The sequence below is a fragment of the Trachypithecus francoisi genome, unplaced genomic scaffold (assembly GCF_009764315.1).
Source record: "Trachypithecus francoisi isolate TF-2019V2 unplaced genomic scaffold, Tfra_2.0 Lachesis_group3, whole genome shotgun sequence".
Lineage (NCBI taxonomy): Eukaryota > Metazoa > Chordata > Mammalia > Primates > Cercopithecidae > Trachypithecus > Trachypithecus francoisi.
In genome coordinates this window covers 35,218,758-35,239,793 of record NW_022681468.1, presented here as the reverse complement: position 1 = coordinate 35,239,793, position 21,036 = coordinate 35,218,758, and the positions used below count along the sequence as shown (strand labels likewise).

General features: G+C 45.9%; 1 protein-coding gene across 7 annotated transcripts in view; it reads left to right on the top strand.

Moving 5' to 3' along the window:
* SUSD6 (sushi domain containing 6) overlaps window positions 1-21,036 on the top strand; it is a 106,657-nt gene that overhangs the window by 44,947 nt on the left and 40,674 nt on the right. For 6 of the 7 annotated variants that reach the window (XM_033187597.1, XM_033187601.1, XM_033187598.1 and 3 more), the window contains exon 2: window positions 2,562-2,762. In XM_033187597.1, the coding sequence (XP_033043488.1) occupies window positions 2,642-2,762 (121 nt within the window). In that variant the 5' untranslated portion in view covers window positions 2,562-2,641. Of the gene's footprint in view, window positions 1-2,199; window positions 2,337-2,561; window positions 2,763-21,036 lie in introns of those variants that run through there. The other variant, XM_033187604.1, reaches the window with a different exon arrangement.

The window sequence follows — 21,036 nt, the reverse complement described above, 5'->3', positions numbered from 1 at the left end:
CCTCCCTCTCTCTCCCTCCCTCCCTCTCTCTCCCTCTCTCTCCCTCTCTCTCTCTCTCTCTCTCCCCCTCCCCTCCCTCTCTCTCTCTCTATCCCTCCCTCTCTCTCTCTCTCTCCCTCTTCCTCCATTCTTCCCTCCCTCCCTCCCTCTCACATCCTTTAGGACTCAGCTTAGCATCACCTCCTCTAGGTAGTCTTTCCTGACTACCACCACTTATGCACAGAACACCTAAGCATTACCTTATGTGGCTTCATTTATTCACTGCTTAAATGTTTTTTATGCACATGCAGGTATCATTCTTGATGATCTACTGGTTATTGCCTCGAGGGGATGACAACTGCCCAGTAGGGTTACCTGGTGTGGCTGCACCTAAAACAGCAATACCAAAGGGCCCATTGCCAACTCTGTCAGTGACCAGCTGAGGCCTCTGTGCATATCCCTTAACTCCTTTGGACCTTGATTTGGCATCTGTCAAATGAGATGGTGAAACTTGAGGAAGTCTAAGGCCCCTGCTGTACAGGTCTTATTAATGATTAAAACAGCAGCAGCAGCCAGTGTTTACTGAGGACTTACAAAGTACCAAGCACTTTGCCAGCCACTTTGTCTATCGTAATTCTTACATCAACCCTACAAAGTTAGTATGGTTACTATGCCCATTTTACAGATGAGGAAACTAAGGCTAAGAGAGTTTATACAACTTGACCACAAGGTCATAATAAGGAAACAGATTTGAACCCAGGCACTCTGACTTTACTGTTCTTAGCCACATAAATGGGCACACATTCCACATACAGTTTTGTGTACTGTTTGGTGGTCACTCACAGACTCCACCCCAGACCTCTACATGAACCGTCCCTGTTCTACAGTTTTAAAGGCTCAAACTGGAGTCTGGGTGAAAGCTGGGGACAGAAGACTGCTATAGTCACAGTTATTAGAGGGAAATGGGTGAGGATCAGTGGCCAGCTCTGTTCCTGAACCTTTGACAACTCTCAGAGTCTTGTTTTGGACAGAGACAACTTACATTGCTGTTTTCAGTTACCCTCTTTAGGAGGGGAGAGTAGGCCTGAGTCAGGCTTCAGACACAGATTACAATCAGATCTCGTACCAGGTGCAGTGGTTCATACCTGTAATCCCAGCACTTTGGGAGGCCGAGATGGTGGATCACTTAAGGTCAGGAGTTTGAGACCAGTCTGGCCAACATGGGGAAACCCCATCTCTACTAAAAATACAAAAATTAGTTGGGTGTGGTGGTGGGCACCTGTAATCCCAGCTACTTGGGAGGCTGAGGCAGGAGAATCACTTGAACCTGGGAGGTGAAGGTTACAGTGAGCCAAGATCATGCCATTGCACTCCAGCCTGGGCAACAGAGCAGGACTCTGTCTCAAAAAAAAAAAAAAAACCAAAATCAGATCTTGGTAGTATTCCTGGCAGAGTCCCGGGGCATCCTTTATTAGGGTTATAGATGGCAGACTCCCTAATCTGTGCATATAAAGCCTTATTAATGGAGAAGGGTGTGTGTGTGTGTGTAACTTTAAAAAAGGAGGTATAATATTATATGGAATACCTGTTATAAACTAAAATAACTGGCAAATGAAATTAAACAAGTTAACTGAAATATAATAGGCCCACATCATAATGTATTGTAATGTATATGTATTGTCAACCCAGTTGCCTCCTTAAAGGCTTATAGAAAATAATCTTTAAAGTCTTGACCGCTGATAAACACACACTCTCACACACACACACACACACACACTCTCTCTCTCTCTCTCTCTCTCTCTCTCTCTCCCCCCCCCCCCTCCCCCTCTCCACCTCTCCCCCCCACCCCTCCCCCCTCCCACCCCCCCACTGGTTCCTACTTTTCTGAAGTCTTTGTCTGAACTAGAGTGGGTAGGTGGTAGGACTATTTAGCAATTACAGCCCATTCTCCATGCCTCCCCCCGCCCCGTCTTTTTCAGGGACAGCCAGCAGAGTGTGGTCACAGGTGTGTTGGGTGAGCCTTGATTAATTAGTCAATTTTTGAGATTCACGGCTGTCGAGTCAGATCCTCCGGCTCATCAGCCTTTGGCAGTTTAGCCAGCAGGCTGGGGCCCTCAGCTCCCACTGCTGCATTCCTTCTCTAGGCGGTGTATTCTCTCTTTACGACACGTGTTCTCTCTCTCTTTTTTTCCTTTTGGTTAGTTGAACTTGTTCTGAATCCAGGTGGCAAAGGCAAAGCCTAACTTGGGTGTAGCAGCTCTGTGTCAATAGCCGCCTCTCTGCTGGAGCCTCCAGGCAGGCGGTGGGGCAGAACTGGGCAATTTCTGAAAGCCCTGCTGTGCCTGACCGACATCCAGGTGAGACAGAGCTCACCTTCTGGCTTCTGCACGCTGCAGGCCTTGTTTCCCCAGGGAGGAGTTGAAAAGCCACTTCTGTGCTTACCTCTCCTGGCAGCAGGGATTTAGTTGCTAGAATTCTTTCAACTTTGTGTGTGATTATGACTTCCTTACCAAAGTGGCTGCTTTTGACTAACTTATGGTTGAAGTTTTCAGTTTATCTATATCCTTGTTTGTTTGTTACAGGTGAATCGGCTCCCGGCCAACTTTAGGATTCTTCTGGATTTTAAATTTTTTCTTTTTAAAAAAACTTGGACGGATAAAAGATGTGCCATGGCAGGATAGCACCAAAGAGCACCTCAGTGTTTGCCGTGGCCTCCGTGGGACATGGAGTGTTCCTTCCTCTGGTGATCCTTTGCACCCTGCTTGGAGACGGACTTGCTTCCGGTAAGTCCTGACCTGCCTTCTGTGTGTGGGTGGGAAAATATTTAATACCATTGTTTCTCTCAAAGACTAGGACAGGGGACTCTCCTCCTGGCAGGCAGTTTCAGGGAGAGCAGAGGGTGGAGGGCTTTTGTGCTGTGGTAAATATAGCAGGGAGCCAGTCCTTCTGGGGCCTAATGAGTCAGCTGGAGGAGGGATGTGTGGCAGCCTGCTGGTGGTAACTTTGTCAACCCTCCCCCCCAGCCATAATCATCATCAGGAGGACAAAGGTGTAGGGTTCAGAGCATGATATGCAGGTTAAGGGGGCAGACTTTGGAATCAGACTGCCTGTGTTCAGTGCTCATTCTCACTACTTGCTTGCCCTGTGACTCTGAACAAGTTATTTTACTGCTGCAAGCCTCTGTTTCCTCAGCTGCAGAATGGGATAATAATAGTACCTACCTCATTGGGTGGATGTGAAGATTGAGGTAATAAGTATGTAATGGTTGTTAGCTCTCTTTTGTTCGTTCGTCATTCTGTGCTTTTTCTCAGAATTAGTTGAAGTATTACAGTTTAGTGAAAATAAGACCTGGTCCCTGACACTACAAATGTTGTGATCTTGGGCAAGTGAATTAACCATCCTGGGGCTCAGTTTTTCCTTCTGTCAGATGAATGGGTCTACCTGGAATAACATTTAAAGTCACTTCCTTGACCTTCAGTAAATGCTTTCATGATTCTAAGGACTTTACGATTGAAGATGGTGAGCTGGACGGGCCCTAGCAGGGACTAGAAATGCACCATTGAGCCTGTTTGTTTGTTTGTTTTGAGACAGAGTCTCACCGTCGCCCAGGCTGGAGTACAGTGGCACGATCTTGGCTCACTGCAACCTCTGCCTCCCGGCTTCCAGTGATTCTCCTGCCCCAGCCTCCTGAGTAGCTGGGACTACAGGCACGTGCCACCACACCCAGCTAATATTTTTAATATTTAGTAAAGATGGGGTTTCACCATGTTGGCCAGGCTGGTCTTGAATTCCTGACCTCAGGTGACCCACCCGTACCCACCTTGGCCTCCCAGAGTGTTGGGATTACAGATGTGAGCCACGTGCTCGGCCCGTTGAACCTTTTTGTGTTTGTACAGCCCTTGTTGCCTTCAACAGTGCTCCAGAGACCCTTCTAGGCAGTCTTTGTGTGGTCTTCTACACAAAATGTTCTTTTAGAAAGGCTGTATTTGGGTGTGTACAATAGGCCTCTGGGTGGTGTGCTACAACCTACCTCTGTGTCTGTGAGTTCCAGAATCATCATTGAACTCACCAGTACTGGTGTTCCTACTGGACTTTATTAGAAGCACATACATGGCAGTTTCCTTGGCCAGTGCTTCCTGGAGAGGGATCTCAGAACTAGATCCTGGAAGGGGACTTTGGTGGGAACAGTAGGGGAGTGGTATATTGTGGCTATAGAGCCTCCACAGTTTAGTGCTGCTTCTTTCATTCTCTGTCAGCTCCCACCACCCACTTACCCAACGTAAACAGATAATGGCACGGTCTCAGCTAATCTTATTTTTTTTTTTCCTGAATTGTTGGAAGAAACAATTACAGATTTTTTGTTCCATTGTAGCCTTCTCCACTACCAACATATAGATTTGCCTTTCCTTCCACCCCATTCTGACACTTAACCCAAATCTTTTCTCCCTAGTTATGAGGAACTCCTGGCACAACCCGGGGGACCATAATGATTGGGACCCCACAATGTGGCCATCAAGGTTATATGAGGTTTCAAAGGAAGAGAAGACCAGGCTGCACCAATGTGCAACAAAATGAAGCACAACTTCCTTTCATAGGGTCACCCCAAAACCAGAGGAAGCCTCTAGAAGTGCTAGTTGCAGAACCGCGGAGTGTGGTGACTCTTTTATTCACCAGTGTGTCTTTAGAGCAGAAGTTGGCATACTGGCCCACAGGCCAAATCCTACCTGCCATTGCTTTTGTAGAGCCTTGTAGTTAACTGTTTATATTTTTAAATGGTTGGAAAAATCAGAAAGATATTTCATGACTTGTAAAAATGTATATGAAACTTAAATTTCAATGTCTATAAAGTTTTATTGGAACACAGCAGTGCTCATTCATGTATGTATTGTCTATAGCTGCTTTTATGCTACAGTGGCAGAGTTGAGTAGTTGTGACAAAGACCATGTGATCTGAAAAGCCTAAAATGTTGGGGCTTTAGAATATTTAGGTCTTTGTAAAAGAGGTTCTCCCCCAGCCCAGAACAAATGGTGCTCAACAAGTATGCACGTGAATGGAATGACTGTCAGAGCAGGAAGTAAAGGAAGGACTAGTCAGAACCAGCTTGGGCCTCAGAGAACTGTGCCCTTGCTGTCCAGAGTCTCACAGCTAATGGTAGGGCCAAGACCTAACCTGGTGCCTGGCGTACCACTGTGACCTGCTTCTTCCAAGGCTCCTCTAAGGAAACTGCCCTGGCATATGGTATTAGTGGCAGAACATCTGCCTTAAGTGTCTGAAGCCTCTTGAGTGTCATTAAGCTATCCTACTTACCCCTACCCTCCCTTTTGTTGGCTGCATCCCTCCCATTCCCCACCTCATTTTCCAACTACCCACACCTTCCCAACTTCCCACTCCAGGTCCGAAATCAATTATCAGGTTCCATACTGGCTGGATAAAGGGATTATTATTTTCCACTGTGGAAAAATGTGTCTGTTTATAGTGTGGGCTCAGACCAGGATGGGAAAGTTGGCTCTGTTGTTTTCTTTCCCCTCCCCCACCTGCAAAGAATGCTCCCTCCCTGCCACCCCAACCTCCAAGTCTTTTCTATCCCCCATAAAACATGTGTACTGGCAGGGGAAAGGGGTTCACCTTTGCTTAGATCCAGTGTACCAAGTTGCTACCAATGTTTTTCCCTTTCTTTGGAGTGGCTTCTAGGGGAGGAGGTACCCTTTCTAGGCCTGAAACCCAAAGCACACCTGTATGGCCGTGCCTGCCATAAGGAGCATGCCAAGCAGGCTTGTCCAGAAACCAGGATCTCAGATACTCTGAAGTCGAGGAAATGCAGTTTAGTTCAGGAAAAGCCTCTTTTCCTCTTCTTGTGTTTCTTTTTTCTTTTTCTTTTTATTTATTTGTTATAGAGATGAGGTCTTACTCTGTTGCTAGGCTGGAGTGCAGTGGTACAATCATAGCTCACTGCAGCCTTGATCTCCCAGACTCAAGCAGTCCTTCCACCTCAGCCTCCTGAGCAGCTGGGACATAGGCGTGCACCACCATGCCCAGCTAATAAAAAAAATGTTTTTTTTTAATGTTGCCCGGGCTGATCTCAAACTCCTGGGCTGAAGTGATCCTCTCCCCTCTACCTTCCAAAGTGCTAGGATTATAGGTGTGAACCACTGTGCCTGGCCTTCTTCTTGCATTTCTTACCTGTTCTTATAGCTGCTCCTGAACACCCACCTCAGAGACGTTTTTAAATGGGTGCTTGTAAAATATACAGCCTTGCTATCCAGTGGGCTGTAGTAGACCCTGGCTATATGCGTGTGTACATGCACATTCACGACTCTGAGAATCCCACAAGACATAGATAAGTGGGCATCCTCTGGAGACAATTTGTCTGCATCATCTCTGGTTGTAGATACCACAGTCATCATAATCTATATCATCTCATCAAGTATCACAGTTTTGATCACAATCTAAGGTAGAAAGAATCATGTATGAAGAGATACTTCAGAGTTCTGGAGTAAAATTACATCGTGTTTAAAGTTCAGTTTCCATACTGGTTTCTTTCATCCACAGCTCGAGATTTGCAGTTATAGCAGAAAAGGTGTTAGAGAGGGATTGGGTCCAGCTTTCACTTGGCCATTCCTTTAAATGGGGAGAATTACTGAAAAGTTTCCTTTTTAAGAGTGGCAAAAGGAAGCATATCTTATTCTTCACACCTAGTCACACCATGCAGTGGATAGACCAGAATTAAAATCTATGCACATGCTACCCAATTTGCCTTTCTTGGACTAGGTAGAATTAAGATCTCTTCTCTGTAGCAGCCTTTCTCAGGTCTCCAAGTCTTTCATTTTACCTGTAGTCTTTTTTTTTTTTTTTTTTTTTTTGAGGCGGAGTCTCGCTCTGTTGCCCGGGCTGGAGTGCAGTGGCCGGATCTCAGCTCACTGCAAGCTCCGCCTCCCGGGTTTACGCCATTCTCCTGCCTCAGCCTCCCGAGAAGCTGGGACTACAGGCGCCCGCCACCTCGCCCGGCTAGTTTTTGTATTTTTAGTAGAGACGGGGTTTCACTGTGTTAGCCAGGATGGTCTCCATCTCTTGACCTCGTGATCCGCCCGTCTCGGCCTCCCAAAGTGCTGGGATTACAGGCCTGAGCCACCGCGCCCGGCCTTACCTGTAGTCTTAAGAAACCTGCTGTATGACCTGAGGCAAATCACATGACCTCTTTGTGTCTTTTGCAAAACAGAAACAATAATCCTTAAGAATGTTAAGTTGATGTTGTGTAGACTAATAAAAATGATTGGAAGGCTCTTGGCATATTAAATGAAGTGTGTGATGTAATTCCCAAATAACAACAGAATTGGTATGTGACCTACTGTTGAGTCACGAGATGCAGTAGACTTTTTATGCAGATGATATTATTTACTGTCATTGAAACACAAAACTTAAGGTGCAAAGTACTGTTTGAGTTGGGGATAAGAGATTTTTGGAGCAGTTATCAAATTTGACCAGTGAGGGAGGGATTAATTTACTTCAGGAATCCCCACTGCCTTCAGAAAGCTCATATTTGCATAGCTTGATCTCAATCCAACTGGCTTGCTGACTCATAAAAAGTTTTTGTTTGCATTCTCTTTCTTTCCTGAGCTTATTTACTAAACAAAGTCAGTATTTTACTTGTTTCTGATTTTTTTCCCCTTAAAATGTTGCCATGACATGTTAGGCCATGTTAAACATCACACAATCACCTAAAACAATTTTAGAATAGCAAGGAAAACAGCCATCTGCATTTGTACATGACAGAAAGCCAGGCAGTTAGTTTTCGTTGAAAATGGAAAATGTTGAGAGCTAGGTTCTCTGGGAGATGACTTGACTTTGGCCTGTAGCAGAGAGATGTTGGCAGGTGGCCCTGGCTCACCTCATCTCGGAAGGACCCAGGAGTCAGAGATAATGTACACTGAGTTGAGAGGAGAAGACAAATGGGAAACTAATGTGTATAGAGCATCAGTTATGTGTCAGGCTCTGTTATCATTCCAGGCAGATGTGCAATCATTTAATAAAAGAGAAACTGAGCCAGAGAGAGGTTCGATAACTTGTTCAGAGACTGATGATTTTAAGTGGTGAGGCTGACTGGGATTTGTGCTCAGTATGTCTGACTCTTGCCCATGGTCTTTTCTGGGAGCCCCACTACCTGTGCTGAGTGACAGGCTTCACTGAGACCTGTTTTTTGTATTTCCTGATTGAAGTGCTGAGATCAGCCTCCAGAAAATTATTCTGATGGAGGAAGAAAGAGACCATGTTTTCTCCTGATGGATAAAAAGGATACAGGAGTCATCTCTGGGTTACCATGTTTCCCTCTGTGGTTGTTTCTTTTTGACTCCGTTGCCCAGGCTGGAGTGAAGTGGCGCCATCTCGGCTCACTGCAAGCTCCGCCTCCCGGGTTCACATCATCCTCCTGCCTCAGCTTCCCGAGTAGCTGAGACCACAGGCGCCCACCACCACACCCAGCTAATTTTTTTGTGTTTTTCAGTGGAGATGGGGTTTCACCGTGTTAGCCAGAATGGTCTCAATCTCCTGACCTCGTGATCTGCCTGCCTCAGCCTCCCAAAGTGCTGGGATTACAGGCGTGAGGCACCGCACCCGGCCCTCTGTGATTGATTGTTTCTGTTCTCATCTACTGTGGCTCTTGGTTGTTTGGTTCCAGTTTAGGCACAAGGTTTGCCAAGGTGGTTCTATTCTTGGAAAGGAACAATAGGGACCATAGCAAACAGTTCCCAAAACATCCGCAAAGCATCTTCCTGTCAGCTGCAAACCCTGTTGATGGAAAGGATGTAATCTCTCCATGGTGTAATTACCTGTGACTATAAAAAAACTTAGGGATTGTGGTGGGAGGCTGGATGGATCATTATAGTTCTTGTTGATCCCTAGTGTCATGAAAAGGCATTGATAAATTACCCTCTGCACACTAATTGTTGTGCCATGTTGACAATACATGGTACCACCCTTGCATTGTAACTTTCTAATAAAAGAAACCGAGAGTCCACATAACTGGGTTTCTGTTGGGTTAAAGCCCTCATTAAACACAGATTCCATCTGCTGAGCAATGGTACCCCACTACCCTGCTAACTTGCTAGCTTAGAGGTTATTCTTCTTACTTACCTGACTTTCTGCAAAAGAGGGGCACAGGGTGCTAATAAAACAATTAGGGTTAGCACTCGGAGTCTTCAGTGATTCTCGGTAGGTTTCCAGATGAACACCTCTCACCGCTTCTTACCCACTGGAAGAGTCCAGTGCATCACTTGGGAGTGGGAGCCTGCAGAGGGTGTGAGGAGCCCTTCCATTCCAGGTGGCCTGTGCTGGTGTGCCTGGCTGCCTGGACTGGGGTCAGATCAGGAGAGACCTTGGTCTGCCTCAGATTTAGCTTTGGGGCCCAGAGGGACAGAAACGTTTAGAGACAACCTTTCCGTGTGCAATGTGGATGAAGAGTGCCCTGGCTGCTGACTTCTTTCCAGCTCTCTTCATTGACCTCATCTTAAGCTAATTTAACACATGAAAATCCGAATTCACTGGAAGATGAGGGTGTGACTTTAACTTTTTTTTTTCTGAGACAGGGTTTCGCTCAATTGCCCAGGCTGGAGTGCAGTGGCACTGTCACAGCTCACTGCAGCCTCTGCCTCCTGGGTTCAAGTGATCCTCCCACCTCACCGCCTCAGCCTGAGTAGCTGGGACTATAGGCGTGCATCACCACACCTGGCTAATTTTTTTAAAAGTATTTTTTGTAGAGATGGGTTTTGCTGGGTTTGCCCAGGCTGGTCTTGAACTCCTGGGCTCAAGCGATCCACCCGCTTTGGCCTCCCAAAGTGCTGAGATTACAGGCATTAGCCACTGCACCAGACTGACTATAACTTTTAGGATTGTCGCTAGGATTTCTTCGCATAGCTGTCTCTTATGAGGTGGAGGGGGATTCAATTCATGTACACCCCTCAAAATAGTAAATACCACCTGCAGCTCTCATGGAGCCACTGAGGTCATGAGTATAGCTCAGTATTATATCTAGCTACCATTATGCTTCAACTCTTCACCTTGTTTTTTGGAATGACTGCATAGTCTGATGAAAAGCATGTACTCTAGAGTCAGATTGTCTGGGTTGAATACTGCCTTTGCTACTTTTGTTGCCTTGTATAATTTTTGTGACCTCACTGTCTGTGTTTCACCAGAAAGGGGATGATAATGTCTACTTTATAAGATTGTAGGTGGGGATCAAATAAGATAGTGTATGTAAGGCATTTGGAACATTGCTGGGTACACAGATAAATATTCCCATATTGGAAGATCAGATCCTAGCACCAATTGATATCATTCCACACTTCTGGTTTTATGACGCCACAGCTGCTTGGGTGGCAGACTCAGGGTTGGAACGTGCTCCCCGTTTCTTCCGTATCTCTTGGATTCTGTTTGATTCAATTCAGTGCTTACTGAGTAGAGTTAGATCCTTGATAATTCATGAGGTTTTCTGAGTCCCTAAATTCTCAAGTAACACATGTTGGTTTTCCATACATGAAGACGAGTAGCAAAGAGTGGTAAATGCCCTTCTGAGATGTTGGTGCTGGAGTGAGATCAGCTAAGTGATCTCACTGTGAACTGTTTGTTCTCTTCAGGGAGGCGGCCTTGTTGGTATTTCAGAGCTGATGTTCCTCAGGGATGCTATTTGTTAGGAACATTTGGAGTCACTTTTGAAACCTTACATATTAAATATGAGAATGCCAAGGTTCTGTTCTTTTAAAGACATTTTTTATTTAATCAGCACAGTGATGTGATTGAAAGGTTGCATTTTACATGATTCCAAAACACAAATGGGAGAATATAACATTAGAATTAAAAAATAAGAAATATCTTTCCCATTTGGTAGTCCTTTTGCCTCCTCTTGCTTTTCTTAGCTCTATTGGTATTTCTTTTAGGAGGCCCTTTCTACCTAGATTTATTGGCATCCCTGGTGATGGAGATTTTTTTCTTGTTTAACTTCTTTGACTTATTAGCTTTGCCAGTAACCAAATCTCTTAAAGGAGAATTGTTTAGTCATCCAAAATTCTGGGAAGTAGTGCAGGGAAGGTAAACAGATTCTCTTCAAGATTTCTTGGCCAAGTTTTTTTTCTTTTTTTTCATTCTTTTTAAATCACAAAAGTATTTTTGGTATTTCTGTGGGGAGGGGGCACAAAATGTGTTTCAGGAAGTTATGACCAAGTAAAAACAGGTCTGTAAAATAATTCTGCTTCATCCTTTGTTATTCTGAGTAACAAGTGACACTCTATGAAATACAAAGGGCTTGATCAATTCTTCCCATGTAGTAGACACATGTCTCCTTGGGAGAGGGTGGGACCTTTGTGTTTATTGTCACTGGCTTGGGTTCTGATGGTTCAGCCTTGTTGACACTGGCTATGGTAAGAGGCACCAGAGAATGTCATTGGGATTGTTGCACACTAGACTATGACTGAGTGGATGTGAGGATCAGCCTGTCAGTGTTTCCTGAGCACCGGTCTAGGCACAGAGAGGTTTGGTGGCAGATGGGAGAGAAGTCTTGGATTTCTCTTCTTCCCAGTTAATCTGATTATGATCCAGAGGCTGGACTGCAAAGGACCCAGTGGAGTCTTGAGCCAGTGCAGCCCCACTAAGGCTCCTTGATAACTATGCATGGTTGCTCATGATTTCTTTTCTTTTTTTTTTTTTTAGACGGAGTCTCGCTATTATCACCCAGGCTGGAGTGCAGTGGTGTGATCTCAGCTTACTGCAAGCTCCGCCTCCTGGGTTCACACCATTCTCCTGCCTCAGCCTCCGGAGTAGCTGGGACTTCAGGCGCTTGCCTCCATGCCTGGCTAATTTTTTTTTGTATTTTTAGTAGAGATGGGATTTCACCGTGTTAGCCCGGATGGTCTCGATCTCCTGACCTCTTGATCTGCCCACCTCAGCCTCCGAAAGTGCTGGGATTATAGGCATGAGCCACTGTGCCCAGCGGTTGCTCACAGTTTATGATTAGCGGCCCATGAAGTTAGCTGGAGTCCTTCAGTAGGCTGTGTGGCTATCTGCTTTATACCTCTCACACACCTCTCTGAGCTTTGATATCTATACTCACTGCTTTCAGTTTTATTTCTTCGTTTTTGCTCTTTGTTCATGATTCTTGTACTTTGTTCTTGATTCCGGATGTGTTTGCATATAAGCTCATTGAACACAGAGACAAAATCTTTTGTATGTTGCTCCTTTGCTACAACCAGGCCAGTGATCATCCCAGTAGATCCAACACACACATCGTGGGAAAGGTACTCCATAGGTGGGTTTACCCCATAGGACGATCCAGAATCATGGCTTGTCCTCCATGTGAGGAAAGCAGGAGCAAGTCCAGGGATCTGTGAGCAGTAGCAGTGTGTGGGGGCTCCCCACTGAGTGATGATTCCTCATAGTCCCCAGCCATCTGGGGGAGGAAGTGGAGAAGCATGTGAAAGTGTCTTCATGCCTCAGGGATGCAGGTGATGGGGCTCTTCTGTGGAGAAGAGAGGGCCCAAGCAACTGCCTAGAAGATACATTGCAGAGTATGCTACCTTATAGCTTGGGTGAGGATTTTGAACCCAGTGTGGATCCTGTTAGGTGATGAAGAGTTACATAGTTTGAAAATATGTCCCGAGCCGGGCGCAGTGGCTCACTCCTGTAATCCCAGCAGCACTATGGGAGGCCGAGGCGGGTGTATCATTTGAGGTCAGGAGTTCGAGACCAGCCCAGCCAACGTGGTGAAACCCCATCTTCACTAAAAACACAAAAATCATCCGGGTGTGATGATGCACACCTGTAATCCCAACTACTTGGGAGGCTGAGGCAAGAGAATCGCTTGAACCTGGGAGGTGGAGGTTGCAGTGAGCCAAGATCGTGCCACTGCACTCCAGCCTGGGCAACAAGAGCAAGAATTTATCTCAAAAAAAAGGAAAAGAAAGAAAGTATACCCCTGCCAAATCTCATGCTAAATTGTAATCGCCAGTGTTGGAGGTGGGGCTTGGTGGGAGGTATTTGGATCATGGGAGCAGGTTCCTCATGAATGGCTTGGGCCATCCCCTTGATGGTGAGCTCTCACTCTGAGTTCACATGAGATCTGGTGGTTTAAAAATATGTGACACCCCCTCCCTACCCCACTTTTTCCCTTTCGTTCTCATTCTCACCATGTGATGTGCCTGTTCCCCCTTTGCCTTCCACCACGATTGAAAGCTTCTTGAGGCCACCCCAGAAGCACTTGCCACTCTGCTTCCTGTACAGCTTGCAGAACCATGAGCCAGTTAAAAAATATATATCTTTTTAAATAAATTACCCAGTCTCAAGTATTTTTCTTTTCTTTTTTGAGATAGAGTCTCGCTTTGTCGCCAGGCTGGAGTACAGTGGTGCGATCTTGGCTCACTGCAACCTCCATCTCCGGGTTCAAATGATTCTCCTGCCTCAACCCCGCAAGTAGCTGGGATTACAGGCGTATGCCACCATGCCTGGCTAATTTTTGTGTTTTTAATAGAGATGGAGTTTCACCATGTTGGCCAGGATGGTCTCAATCTCTTGACCTTGTGATCCAACTGCCTTGGCCTCCCGAAGTGCTGGGATTACAGACCTCAGCCAGCGCTCCCGGCCTCAAGTATTTCTTTATAGCAGAGTAAGAATTGCCTAGTTGAAGGAGGGAGGAAAGGCAGACTTTGATTACCAGTGGGAAGTGAAGATAAGGAGGAATGTATATGAAAATCTTGCTGGCTCTAAACATATCCTGACATTAGAGAGGGGCTCGGGAAGTGCCACTTGGGTGGGTTTGGCTTCACTTTCTTACCTACTGCCTTTGCAGCCACAGCTTTCTCTACCTCTACGTCTGTTTCAAAAGATCAAGGATAAGGGACAGCTCCTTCTCCTCGAAACATTAGCACCTTCAAGCTTATTCTCACCCTGTTCTTCCTGTGGCTAGAATTCTACCTCCTGCCTTTTCCTCCCATACTCCTCTTTATCCTTCAAGGTCCTACTCAGCTTTTTCTGTGGAACATCACCCATCTCTCTTACCACTAGAATTAATAGGGTCTGAAGGAAGGAGAGTGGGCTTTGAGTGTATTTATTGAATGGAATTAACAAGAGCTCCTTGTCTTAGTTCTTTCTTTGGGAGGATGTCAGACAGGTTTTCCTAGGAGCAGGATTCCAAGTCTTAGAATCTTGACTGACTTTGATTTGATGGGATTGGCCAGCTTGTTATGACCTCTGGGAATTGCAGCTTTGGGAAACTTGAACCCTTTGTTCTGTACATTATGGTACATGAACGCTATAGACTTGCTCCAAACCCTAACGACCCTGGGTTTGTAGGGTTGCTGTGGGGTCGATTGGGTTTCGTCTTTTCATGACTGTTAACTCCTTTAGCAAGTATGTGTTGACATAAGGTGGGCAGGAGCTGTGTAATGCCACAGAGGGCTTTCTGGGGACGAGGTACTAGGCTGGATCTTGACAGAAGTTAATCATATGTAGTAAGCCTGTGAGAGGAGGGCAGCAGCAGCCAGGAACTGTGCTCTGCACTGGAGGAATGCAGAGCTTGTGGTTTAGCACTCTGATTTATTCCACCAGTACTCGTTGAGCTCCTGCTGAATGCCAAGACTGTGCCAGCCACTGGAAATAGAACAATTCCATGTGATACATGCTATAATCAGGGAAGTCACTGCACTACACAGGAATACTCATTAGGGGGTCTCCTGACTCAGTTTGAGTTGGTCATGGAAGGCTTTTCTGAGGGAGAGAAGTCTGCACTGGGATCTAAAGGCAAGTAGGAGTTAATAGGTAGGGGAAGACAAGGTGGCATAGTCAGGTGAAGAAGACAGTCTCTTGGGCCAGACACGCTGGTTTGAATCCTAGTTCTGCCAGTAGTGTGTCATTTTAAGCAAGTTTCTTGAACTCTACGTCCCTCAGTTCTTCATATCTGTAAAATTGGGATGATAACATACATACCATATAGGGTTGTGGTGAAGATGAAATGTTGCTGTTATCATCATCATGGTTGTTAAAATGTGGCACTTGCCAGTGGCAGGTACAGCCTGCTGTTGCGGGGAGTCTGGAGGCAGGAGAGGAAGAGAGTCTGCTCTGTTCATCTCAGCACTTCCTTTCCTTGGAACTTCCCAAGGTTTGAATCCAATATACTGTATTCCCTAAACTGATTTGTTTCTTGCCCTGTGGATGAAAGAGTGGTCTCTTTTCACTCTGGTGGAGTGTGTTCAGTAGCTGTAGTTTCAAAAAAGAAAAAGTCTAACCTTAGCCTGAGAATTTGGGGATTTAGGTTGAGCACACCAAAAGCACAGTTTGAGGAAGCACCCAGAGAGGACTGAGATGCTGCTAGTGGAGGCAGGTGCCTGTCCTGGTTGAATTGTCAGAATTGTGGAGGAAGAGAAGGAGGAAGAGAAACAAGCTCTCCTGGAGTATCCTAGGGATCAAAGAGTTAAAGAAAAAACAAACACTAGTTAATGAATCAAGAAGTTGAATGAGTCTAAACAGGAAAGGAAAGAGGGTTGGAAGGAGGATGTTAATTTTAGGTACAACTTGTGGGAGAGGATTGGGGATGAGAAGAATAGCAGTGGGCACCTAGTTGCCCATGAGACAGGAAGTGATGGGCTAGGTGAGGCTGCCCTTCTGGTCTGAGGGGAGAGGTCACTCAGGACAGGCCACAGGAGATGCTTCTTGACCCTCGTCACCTGGCCTCAGCTCAGCCAACTCGTAGGAGGCATGTCTGACAAAGGCTCCTTATTTCAGCAAGTCTGATGCACCGTGTGGGGTCCCATGTGGGTCTTAACTGGCGTCACAAGTTCCATGGGGAGGCTGGAGGGTGTCAGAGGTTCTTAATTGCTTGGGGAAGGGAGAAGAGTGGAGGAGCAGCTGGTGTCTGGGCCCTTCAGATGTATTCCAGGATTTGTCATCTTGGATCAGGCTGGGGTAATTGGAGAAGTTGGGGTGAGGACTGTCTGTGATTTGATGTGTTCGAGGGTGCAGAGAACTATTGTGACTTCCAGCAGAGATGTGTCTCAGGTTTCTTAGACTGGCTTTCAACAAAGGAACCCTTTCTTGGTGCTATTGTTCTCAATACCTTGTTGTTAGGCAGTTTAGAGGCTTTGCCATTCAACTGACTCCTCTCCTTGGCATTCAGAAAATCTGTCACCAGTAACGCAGACCCTGGCCTTGTAGAAATAGTTAAGATTGTGAATAATAGGATTAAGTGAGATAATATATGTAAAAGTCCTGGGTAAACAATAAAAGTCTATTCCAATGGAAAGGATTATTATAATACTATTTTTTCAGTCAGCATCTCTCTTCTGAATTGCTCAGAACACTGCGTTAACGCTACCTGGTTAATCCACCATCCATCCCTGGTTGGAGGCTGCCATTTAATAGCCCCCCTTTGTATGCGAGATCAAACACAAGTTTCCAACAAACCCCCACATCTTGAGCTTGAAGCCCAAACCTGTGGAATCTAAATCTAAAGCTTGGCCTTCTAAATGTGATAGTGCGTCATTCCTGGGAATAAAGAAGGTGAAAAGAGAAAGGAGGGATCATTACAAATTTTTTTTTTTCGTGAATAACTGGTCATGTCAGACAAGGCTGTCATAGTCAGGATTTTGAGTGACCTAGAAGTCAGTCATTCATTTTCCTCTGAGAAGCCAGAGTTCCTGCTGGAAATGAAACTTGATAGGAGCTGGAGAAGCAGAAGGCTAAGAAGAGCAGCTTTGGGGCAAAGAACAGGGAAGCAGAGAGGGGGCTGGCAGATTTCTTAATTCTGTTCTATTAGACTGTGGTGGAAGTACTTGAGATGCCAGGTTCTGCATCACAGTGCTGACTGCCTGCCACATGCCAGTGGAAACACATTCTCTCCTCTGGTGTGTACCAGGAAGTGTCAGGGGGACCGACAACAGGTGCTTGGTGTATTCTGCAGGTCTTATGTTGAAACTTCACAGACCCACCTGAGTGTCCTGCTCAGACCAGTTTTGCTGCAGACCAAGTATTGCAGTCCAGTTTGTCAGGGTGGGATCTGGGCAGATCAGCCTTAGGCCAATTCTTCAGTCAAGGAAAGGCCTAGGTGCATTGGTCCACCTGTGTCCCTTCCAAAGGCTGGTCTCACCAGCCTAGAACTGGTGTGGAAAGGTCCTGTTTTGTTCATAGTACTAGGTGAGGCCATTCAGAGTCATCAGGACCTTTTTCCAAGCTTGTGCTTCCCTGCCTCTGGTCAAGGCTTAAAGGACAGTTCCATCCTCACCTTTTGTACTCTCATGCACAAAGTCTTGAACCCTGGGAGCAGGAGAAGGATATACTGAGTTGGGAAGCCCCTCCTTCCTCCAGTGGCAGATGTGTGGGCTCCCAAGTTTGAAACTCTAGAGGTCATTCAGGTGTGCCAGTGAAGAGGCACATACTCATGAGAGAACCAACAGGCTGGACCTTGGAGGTTATTTGCACTAGTGAGTTTCAAATTTGAGCTAGCGTCAGATTCCTCTAGAGGGCTTGTTCAACAGAGATTGCTGGGTCCCATCCCCAGAGTTTCTGGTTCAGTCGGTCTGGGATGTGGTTTTAAAAGTTCTCTAAAGAAGAACTTGGTAGACATGGAGCAGCAGCTGCTGCTGGTCTGAAGACCACACTTTGAGAACCACCAGTTTATACTTGGACTGAAAAAACCTGTCTGACTCTTTTCGGAGCAAATTTTGCTGAGGTGAGGACAGAGGGGTGGAGAAATCTTGAACCCACTAGGGAGACAAGTGGCCCCCTCAGAAATAGGCTACTACAGGTGGGCCAACCTATAAAACTGAGAAGAGGTTAAGGGAGGATGCCTTCAGATGTATCTCTTCTCCAGGCTGGTCTGGTCCTTGCATACTACCCTATGGAAAGGAGCCAGACCTGGTGAACCCCGGGGCTGGGTCACTTTCATTTCCTATTCTGCCCCCTGAGGCAGCAGTGAGTTCTAAAAGTCTGCAGTTTCGGATGCCTTTCCTCAGTCTGGGCTCTGCGGTATGAAGAATGGGACTCTGAGCTGGGGTCCTGGGCATTGGCCCTAGCACCGCCTCTCATGAACAGTAACTGAAGGCACCTCATGTTACTCAAGGGTAATGTGAGTGTGGACTAGCTCTCTGGTGCCTTTTGTGCTCTGATAACTGGATTCTCTAATGCTTTACCCTGACAGCTTCCTCCTCAGGGTCAGGAACTTCTGCTGGCTTGTTAACCTGTTTTTTATTTTTCTGTGTACGAGAACTTCTGTTGATCGGAATCCCATCCAGAGACTGGCTCACCAAAAGTGAAACTAGAGACAAGTTTAGGAATTGGAGAGAATAACTTTTCTTTTTGGAGTCATTGTCACCTGCACTTGTGCTGCTGCCATAACACCTACCTGCAGAGAGAGTGACTTAGCATCACTGTTGTGCCTGCTCATTTCACCCCACTGCCAGCTTCACAGGGCTGTCTGATCAGCTCTGGTTTCCAGGGTGCTCAGGATTGTTATTTGACATTCCCCATTTCCTGGCACAGTGTGTGGCTCATCGTAGGCCTGTGTGTATGCTTATTGGATGTATGGAATAAGGGGTTGTATCCAGCTACCTCTTCTTTTCTTAATTTTCTTCCTTCTTCTTGACTTGGTACAGTTGTCTTCCTTTGCCCTCCTCCCTTCCATCCTTCCTCCCTGCTTCCTTTGTACCCATTTTTACTCCTCAGCACTCTGGCAGAGCTAGCATGTACGTTGAGTGCTTTGGGGGTTAAAGGATACACAAGACAATCATAAAAGACCCTATGCAAGCCATCTGTGTGAGGGGTTCCTCCAGAGCTCCCCGCTCTTCCTCCCTCCTTCTGTCTTCTGCCCACTTTGTCTAGGGTAGCTGTGAGTGTTTTCACTGTCCTAGGGGAATTTGCTGTTCTTCAGATTGAGTTTGACCCGGTTTTCAGCCTTTATTTCCCACTGGAGCCTGATAGTGTTTGTATTGGCAAGCCAGAAGACTCCTGCCTTGGAGAGAATTAGTACAGCCTGCCTCAGAACCATTGTCTGGCCCTGTCTTTTCAGCCTCTATCTGAAGGGGCAAAACAAATATTTTTCAGCCTTGGTTAATTGTTACTTAGTCCTTCTGATCCAGCCTGGGCAACTTTCAGGTAGCTCAGGCACTGACTAGCCTGAAGTCTCTGTTGAAACAGGGACAGATTAAAGTTGATTTGATTCATTTGAAGTAAAATCAGCAGGCTTTTGATGATTTCATTAATTTCCTCCCTTCTGAACACCCTCCTGTTAGCAGTAATTGGAAACCCTGACTCTGTTTCTCATTTCCCCCCACCACTCTGCTTTAATCTGAGACAGCTGGAGACTACACTCAGCTTTTTCATTTACTGGAAGAATGGTTTGAAGATGGTTTTAATGACTGGCTTTGACACTATTTCCAGAAGCTAAGACTGTTGCTCTGCTTAAGTTCACACCCACCTGGGGGCCTCAGTTTTGCTCACCTTGCTCCTATAAAGCTGCTTAGTTCTTGGTGTGCAGGTGGAAGAGGGTCCCCTTGAGAATTCTTTTTATCCCAGGCAGTATATATGCAAGCTTTTCATTACTCATTTTCATCACTCAACATTTACAGACTGCCTGGGGTGTGTGCCAGGCACTGTCCTAGTAACTGAGTGTGTTCCCAGCACCTCCTCCTGGCCCTGGTGGAAGTCCAGAGGCCTAGGTAGGTGAGATTCCAGCAGGGTGGTGGCTAAACTCAAACCTTGGGAACTGTGGTCTCTGGGGCTTTTTTTCTGTATGTGTTTTTATAGTTGCAACTCCAGTTTCTGTGTTTTTTTTTTTCTTGGCCCTAAAGAGGAATAAATAATATGGACCACCTCTTGATATCAGAGAAATAACAGATAGCAATAGCTGTAAAACAGCTAATCACTAGTGGAAGTTGACAAGATGTACAAACACTTCCTTGTATATCATGTCATATTGTTATCCTCACAGTAAACCTATCACAGCCAGTGAAGGACAAAGCCGGGATTCAACCTAGGTCTTCCCATTACAAATCAAATACTTTTTTTTTATCATTGTTATTTTTAGAGATGGGGTTTCACTGTGTTGTCCAGACTGGTCTCGAACTCCTGGCATGATGCCATTCTCCCACCTGAGTGGCTGGGATTACAAGTGGGAGGCACCATGCCTGGCTCTGCTTTTTGTACTGTGTTGTTTTATTTGATGGTTTGGTTTTGTTTTTAATGCTGACTTCCCGTGCCATTGTCTTTAGTATGACTTAAACCACTTAAGTGTTAAGAACCATTATGTATGCATTGGGTCTTGTGCAAGGAAATCAGGGTCTCACAATCTAATTGGGGGAAAAAAGATAAGACAAGAATTCATCTTAGTTCCCCTTGAATGATTCAGGTACTGAATGCTTTTAGAAAGAAGAGAATTAACCCTGATGTCTGCCTAGGGAGGCTTCCAGAAGAGCCAAGACTTGAATTGGGCATGGGGGAAAGGCAATACTCAAACCAGGGGAGAGCTGAGAAGGAGTTTTGGTTCCTATCTGACTACCTCAGACTCTGGGATACCAAGAAGGTGGTGAGGTGTGTTTCCTTCTTCAGACTCAGAAAACCAGTATCCTCTGGGATGATGCTCCTCCAACTTTACTGTGCTTTTTCTTTGTTTTATTTTTTTTTTTTCTTTTTGAGACAGGGTCTTGCTCTGTTTCCCAGATTGGAGTGTGGTGGGCAATCACGGCTCATTGCAGCCTCCACCTCCTGGGCTAAAGCAGTCTCCCCACCGCAGCCTTCTGAGTAGCTGGGACTACAGGTGCATGCCACCATGCCTGGCTAATGTTTTAATTTTTTTTTAATTGTTTTTTTAGAGATGACATCTTACTATGTTGCCCAGGTCGGTCTTGAACTCCTAGGTTCAAGCAATCCTCATGCCTCGGCCTCCCAGAGTGCTGGGATTATAGGCGTGAGCCACTGCCCACGGCCTTTACTGTGCTTTTAAAATGAGATTCCCATATATTTTGCCCACAAAGAACCATTCAGTAGAACTCTGGACAGCCCAGCAATCTGCATTCTTTAAAAGTTTGCTAATAA